Below are 8,055 nucleotides of genomic sequence, written 5' to 3'. Positions count from 1 at the left end.
TTTTTTTTTTTTTTTTAAATTTTCATTTTCGCTTACTATTTTTACATATATGTATTTTTTTTACTCAAAAGTGTTTCCACATCTGTTTTGTATATTAGCATGTGTCTTCATATTCACAGCTATCAAAATGCATATATACTCTCACACACACACACACACACACACACACACACACACACATAGATGCATGCATGTGCACACACACATATATACACACATACTTTATAGTAGTTACCTTTATCTACATAACAGTTGCTGATAGCTACACACCAGTTGTTGTTGGTGAAAGTGTAGTTTATATACATACATACATACATACATATATGTATATAAACTCCCTTTTCTCCTAGTCCTACCATTCCTCCTATCTCCACCCTCCTCCCCTGTTTAAATTTTTTTTTTTTCCCTCCCATATCCATCTCAGAATATTAAAATGAAGAGAAGACACAGGAGCATATACAAGAGGAAAAAATATTTTTTGAGTCTAACTACTTTTGATAAACAGTTCTTCTGCAAATGAACATCTTTTTGGGATAGGCATTGCTGGATACTCTTTGATTTGGAAAGACCATCATTATTATTATTATTATTATTATTATTATTATTATTATTATTATTAAGGTGGCGAGGTGGCAGAATGGTTGCATGCCGAGCAAAGTGCTTAGTGGCATTTCGTCCGTCTTTGCGTTCTGAGTTCAAATTCCATTGAGGGCGACTTTGCCTTTCATCCTTTCGGGGTCGAAAAAATAAGTACCAGTTACGCACTGAGCTCGATGTAATCGACCTCACCTCCTCCTCCAAAGTTTCAGGCCTTGTGCTTATTGTAGAAAGGATTATTATTATTATTATTATTATTATTATTATTATTATTATTATTATTATTATTAAGATGGCAAGCTGGCAGAATCATTAGCAAGCCGGGTGGAATGCTTAGTGGCACTTCATCTTGGCCCTGTTTGGAGGCCCTTCTGCGTTAGGAGAACTGTATCGTCCCTGTATTCATATATTTGGTATGCTGTCTAGTCTTTCCATCATTTCTTCTCCCTGCTTTTTCTTTCCTCCTCAGGTGATTATACATAAACCCTTGTACATTGAAACTTGTCTTACATTGAAACTGATTACAACAAGTTTCATTTATTTATTTTTATGTCCACTTTCCTATGCCGGCATGGGTCAGTTGGGTACTTATTAAAGTATTATTTTACATCTGAATGCCAACCTACACCTATTTTTTGAATGTGGATTCTAAATATTGACTAATTTGTCATCTCAAAAGATGAAGTTATTAGCAAAACAAAATTACGTTTACGATCTTATATTAAATTTATCTTTTCTTATTTTTTTATCCCTATTTCTTTATAACAAGGAGTAAACTGGGGAAAAGATGTCCTGTTGGTCTTGGTGTGGGTTGTGCTATACATTAATATAACCCAGATAAGAAAAAAAAAAAACTTGAGCATTGCTAAATAAACTGAATACCATATGTTTTATATATAACTATGAAAATTTGAAAAACATTGTGTGAAAATATCACAGATGTGTGTTAGTAAAACATTCTAAATTTATACCCTAATAAATATGTAACTCATGCATATTGCCATACATACACATTGAACCAACTCAGGGATTGCCTGTGTGTTTGCTTGATCTGCCACAAAATAGTAGCCAAATCTACCTCAGATCAACACCCCACTATTGCCTTCATCATCATCATCGTTTAATATCTGTTTTCTATGCTGGCTTAGGTTGGTTGGTCTGACAGGAGCTGGCTAGACAGAAGACTGCACCAGGCTTCACTGTCTGTTTTGGCATGGTTTTTTAATGGCTAAATGCCCTTCCTAACACCCTTCGCTCCCTCCACCCAAAAAAAGAAAAGACATATTGGATGATGTAGTCTTTGCAGATGGGGTGATCATGGCTGCAATGCTCAAACAAGGTTGACCTTGGGTTAAACAACAACAACAGCATGTGTGTTTGTAGACTTGATGAAACAAATAGAGAAAATGAGACCCAATATTCACAAGTGAATTGTATTCATCATCATTGTCATAATGTCCTCGTTTTCCATGCTTGCATGGTTCAGACGGAATACATTGATGCAGATTTTCTGTGGCCCCTTGTTATTCCTGTTGCCCTACCTTCACCTAATTCCAAGTAAGGTAATAAATATCTCCTCACAGACGGACACGTTTTCCATTGTAGAACTACGAATGAAAGACACTACTCTGATGCAGGTGGTGCTCGTTTACAACCAATGCTTCTCAACCTTTTTTATCCTTGTGTAACCCTTAAAATGAATTACACATCTCGGAGTTCCTTTTGAGTGTTGGGCCCCCTGGGGCCAAGTGGCCGAGTTCCTTTTGAGTGTTTGGCATCACGTAGGCAATGACCAAGAACCTTTAGCATTATGCTGTGCTTGAGAAGACCCATCAAGCCAAGCAAAATCACAGTCGTGACAGATACCGGTGTCGTCACGCAAATGGCATGTAAAAACAGCCATTACACTTTCGGAGTGGTTGGCGTTAGGAAGGGCATCCAGTTATAGAAAACCATGCCACTCACAAGGCTTTGGTTGACCTGAGGCTATAGTAGAAGACATTTGCCCAAAGCGCCATGCATTGGGACTGAACCCAGAACTATGAGGTTGGGAAGCAAGCTTGCCTATATGTAATATACACATATATATACATGATGATGATTATGTATGTATGTATACAAAATGGCAAGTTGTTGGCCAAAAAAAATCTTGTTTACATTTTAAAACTGTTTCACTGTTTTATTTTTATTTTTTCTCAATTTATGGTAACATATTTTTTAAATATATGAATATATAGATAATATATGTATTTATATATATATATATATATATATATATATATATATATATATATATATATATATATATACATATATATATATATATATATATGTGCACTCATGATATATAAATGTATATATGTGTATATATATATCTAGATCTGACAGTTTTTGAGAAAACCAAGTGTCGGCCTGGTGACAAAAGAAAACGGTTACGGAACGATAATGCAGGAGATGTTGATGGTTATCTTGGACCCTGGGGCAAATTTGTAGATGAACAAACTGTGATGAAGCCTAATGAGGTAAGTGTGTGTGGTGTCTTGGTAGTAGCTATTTATATCTACATGAGTGGTCTGTTATATACAGCAGTTGTGTTACTATATAACTGATGATATTAGTTAGCATTGCTGCACTGGCATCGTGTCTGTTGAAGAAGATAGTAACTAACTGGACAAATAACTGCGGCCATCTAGTGGTTAGGACACCATGTTGTAGCCATAGTAATAATAATCCAGTTTCAAATCCTGGTTACAGCAGCTCAGCTCTATTTTAGTTGGGCAAATGGTCATGATTGATTGTCATATGGTTAGATCACCAGGTTGGGATCATAATAACCCAGATTTGAATACTGGTTAGGACACTTCAATGTTATTTTAGTTAGGTAAATGACTGCTATTGTCTGATGTAACCCACAATATACCCTGTATAGTGGTTGACATTGGGAAGGGCATTTAGTTGTAGAAATCACGTTGAAACAAACAGCAGAGCTTGGTGCAGGCTTCTAATTTGCCAGTTTCTCTCAAAATGTCTTAACCATGCCAGCATAGAAAATGGAAGTTAAATGATAATGATAACTTACGGATGGAGGCATGGTTGTGTAGCAAATAAGTTTTCTTTGAAACCATGTCATTTTTGTTTCAATCCTGCTGTGTTTTGTGTTGCAAGTGACTTTTGCCTTAGTCTTGTGTAGACTATAATTCTGTGAGTGAAATTTAGTTGAACAGTAACTATAGAAACCCTTTATGTGCATGCGTCTATATTAGGTGGGGGGGAGATTCCTAGTGGTATTTATTCCCTAGGGGAAGTAACTCCCTCAAAACAAAGGTACATAATTTGAAAGTAAGCTTTCGGCCATATGATAGAGAGCTTGGCGAAATACCTACAAGACTCGAGTACTGGAGTTTGGTGTAACTGTCGAAAACCCTTCAGGGCTGTGCTGTAACATGGCCAGAGTTCAGTGAGTGAAACTAGTAAAAGAATATGATTTAGAAATCAGAAACAGCCACAAGAACCACAGAAGTCAACACTATATTTGGTGTGCCATACATATCAATGAATTGATAGATTTTGATCTTGGAATCTTGTAATCGAATCATATGATCAACAATTAGGTGAACATAATGCCGTTGTATTTCTGCACACCAGCACATACAGCCCTCCTCACAATCAATGAAGGAAACTCCTATCCCTTTCGCTCTCACTTTTCTTTTGCTTTTTAACCATTTTAGGAAGAAATGAAGGAACTTGATGAAATCCTCATGAAACGAAACAAAATCAAACGACCTCCAGAAGAGAAAGTCGGCGACGAGAAATCTACATTACATAGTAAGTAGTTCTGTTATTTGGGTGACTTGTATCAATGATTCTTATTCATTGGCTTTCTTTCTCCATTTCTTGTCAGATTTGCATAGAATTATTGGGGTAGATCGTTGTTGCAGCTGTTATAAATAGCTCTAGTCAGCTGATCGCTTAAGCAGTCAGCTGACTAGAGCTATTCTTAACAATTGATACTAAGAAGTAGGTTAAATGTTACACTTGCAAGGGCTGTCTCGTGTTTTGGCAAACTTTGTGAACTGGGATTTGGTTGTTTTCTTTTGAAGGGCAGCCCACATATTTCACAGTGAGCATTCTGTCACTTCTATGACAGCATATTTCATTTCATTTCAACCGATCTACTTCATTTTACTAAAGCAACAGAAATTTATTTTGATTTACCGTAAATCCTTGAGTATAATCTGCATTTTTTTCCCCAAAATTTAAAGGTCAAAATCCCTAGTGCGTACTGTATACGAGGTTAAAAATGAAAAATATTTTCTAAGCAATGTCCGAGTCTCTATTCGCTGTCCAGCAATGTTTATTCAGACGCATTTTGTGATGTCCGGCGCAAAAATACCTTAAGCTATATTTATTTTTCACTGATGTTATTACTGTTATTTCTTTATTTTCTGCAAACAAAGTGCACAAAAAAGCTACACGTTTGCATTATGTTATATTTACAATAATAATAATAAAGGACGTTACCATATATATGTTTACAAACCAAGGATGTTATATAGACCTCTTTGACTCAAGTTAGAGAAGGGGTACGTATTATACATAAGGTTTAGGTTTTTCAGAGGTACAGCCCCCTAGAAATCCCCTGCGTATTATACTCAAGGGCGGACTATACTCGAGGATTTACAGTATATCTAATCTACAGACAATTTTTAAATTTCACTCACCAGCTTATTGTCAAATACAAAACATGCATCAAGTTGAATTGTTACTGGGTGCACACTTCCACTCCCCAGATTTACCTGATATATTGGAACTACCTGTGCTTGTGTAATTTGAACCCTCTGTTTTAAGTTACCTATAAGGTAGATCTTCTTTTGTATCCTCTTTATTTACCTGAGAGTACAAAGGTTGACATTCAGCAATTTGCTATGCATTTCCTTTATAGACATTATCATGCAGTGATCTTTATCTGCTATTTTAGATTTTTGATTGCCACAGATCTGGCTGTGTGGTAAGAAATATACTTCCTGACCGCATAGTTTTAGCTTCACTCACACTGCATGCCACCTTGGGGAGGTGTCTTCTAATATAGCCTCAGGTCAACCAGAGCCTTGTGACAGAAACTCATAGAAGCTCATCATGTGTGTGTGTGTGTGTCTGGGGGTTGGGTTCAAATGTAGAGTGCTGGGATTAATTTGTTCAACTAAACCTTGTTTGTATTCATGTGTGCAATAAATACTTGTTAAAATGTTCTAAATTATGTGTCTAAGTAGTCTTTGTAAAACCTTCTCTTCATTTCTGATTTGCAGTCAAAGATGCCACAGACTACCAAGGCCGTTCCTTCTTACACCCTCCACATGATGTTGGCGTTAACCTCAAATCTGAAGATCCACCAGAGAAGTGTTTCATTCCCAAAAAACTTATCCACACATGGACAGGTCACAACAAAGGGATTTCTGCTATCCGCTGGTTCCCTAGATATGCTCATCTTATGTTGTCTTGCAGCATGGACTCTAAGATCAAAGTAAGTAATAACTACTCTTTCACTTGCAATGGTCAAAACTCCCATGAAAATTACTTTTATATGTATATAAAGATGCAGGTATGGGTGAGTAGTTTAGGAGTTTGTTTCCCAACTGTGTGATTTGGGGTTCAGTCTCACTACATGGCACTTTTGAGCTAGTGTCTTCTACAACAGCTACAGGTTAACTAAAGACTTGTGAGTGGATTTGGTAGATAGAAATGGTATATTATTGCCATAATATAATGCTTCCAGTACACTCACCAGACGTGACACCGGCATCAGCCACAACTATAATTTCATTTCGCTTGACGAATCTTCTCAAGCATGGCATATTGCCAACAGTCTCAGTCACTTGTCATCAGCTGTGTGGCCCAATGTTCGAAGGGTGCTTTTTATGTGCCACCAGCACAAGTGTCCATTATGTGACACCAGCATCATATATATTTTTCTGTGTATCTATATGCGTAGTAGTCAGTGGGAATGACATGAAGATCTCAAAGTCCATTTTTGTTTTCCATCTCGGAAAATAACTTGATTAATTACCTGTTAATAGATACCACTGATTACCGACAGTTATTTGATAGTTTATGTGATTTATTTCCCGCATGTCATCCTTATTATATTGGTGCTTATCTATGTCTATCTATATATGTAACTGAATTGCTACCTGCTGTTCCTCTCTCCACCCGTCACTCCCTCTGTAAGTACCTCATACCTTACACAGTCCTTTACACCAACCACCTCCCTGAAGTAATTCATACTCTTACGTCAACCACCTGTGTAAAGGAATGGAATAGAATGTGTAAAAGAGAAACAGAAAGACAGACAGACAGATAATATTTTTCTGGCAGATGAGAATATTTATTGTGTGGTTTACTTGCTCCGTCGCTGCCTAACTATATAGCTTCCACCATCACCTCCACCACCATCGCATCCGCCATAAGGTGACAGCAATGTACGTTGTTGAGTTTCAGTGGCAGCATCTACAGGATCATTCAACCTGCTCGAAATAACAGCCATATATTCTATACTTTACCATTTTAAATAACAGATATATATAAAGAATATACTGGGCAACAAAGTGTTCCTGATATACAAAAAGATGGGATGGTCAGAACACTCTCATCAGGAGTCTGTTCAACTAGAGATGATTTGGAGCTAAATTATGTCCAAGTTTACTTTGAATTTATGCAGGTCAGCACCTGCTTACACACTTGACCTCTTAAAAATAGCAGCAAAATTTTTCTCAGATCACAGCTGTTTCAAATTAGGAAAAAACACTGGGATAATCACACACACACACACATGTATGTATATACACACACCTGTAGCTTATATCCTCCTATCCCATCTCGCTACATGCATCGTTTCTGTATACAATTTAGTTAATTTTAGAGCTTTAATCATTCAATAAAATGACACACATGAATAATTAACGGCAGCTTTATTTACTGCTCATAGTGTCTTCTGTGTTGGTCTTTGGATGAAGAATAAGAAAGCAGCAATTTAAACAGACTAGAAGAGAAGAATTCTGGGGTCTGTGACAAAACAACTGGTACATATCGATCTGTGACTAGGCCATCACAACTGAGGAAAAAATTCTTCCTAAATTCATGGCTGCAAATCTGCATCTTCAATCTGCACGGCTGCTGAATGGAAAGATGAGAATGCAGTTGTCACCACAACTGCTCCAACATTCTGAACTGACTGCCAAAACACCCACCTTTTATAAATACTCATTAGAACGTTCTAGAAAGTTGAATCACATGGAGGCTTGACACTGATTGGTCTGTTAATTGACCAATCATGTGAAACGATAGTGATCTCAGCAGGGTATCTGCATAGCTGTCCAACAGTTTGGTTTTTGAATCTACTACACTTTCAACTGAAATTGCACAATGTGCACCATTTCAAACCATAATGGTAACTGGGGGGGG

General features: G+C 37.0%; 1 protein-coding gene across 1 annotated transcript in view; it reads left to right on the top strand.

Annotated features, from left to right (window-relative positions):
• Nucleotides 1–8,055, top strand: part of LOC106870024 (pre-mRNA-processing factor 17) — a 72,967-nt gene that overhangs the window by 49,790 nt on the left and 15,122 nt on the right. The window contains exons 5-7 of the mRNA XM_052974345.1: nt 2,977–3,119; nt 4,326–4,422; nt 5,904–6,118. Coding sequence (XP_052830305.1) covers nt 2,977–3,119; nt 4,326–4,422; nt 5,904–6,118 — 455 coding nt within the window. The remainder of the gene's footprint in view (nt 1–2,976; nt 3,120–4,325; nt 4,423–5,903; nt 6,119–8,055) is intronic.

Source organism: Octopus bimaculoides, chromosome 18 (assembly GCF_001194135.2).
Source record: "Octopus bimaculoides isolate UCB-OBI-ISO-001 chromosome 18, ASM119413v2, whole genome shotgun sequence".
Lineage (NCBI taxonomy): Eukaryota > Metazoa > Mollusca > Cephalopoda > Octopoda > Octopodidae > Octopus > Octopus bimaculoides.
This window is presented reverse-complemented; position numbering and strand designations above follow the sequence as displayed.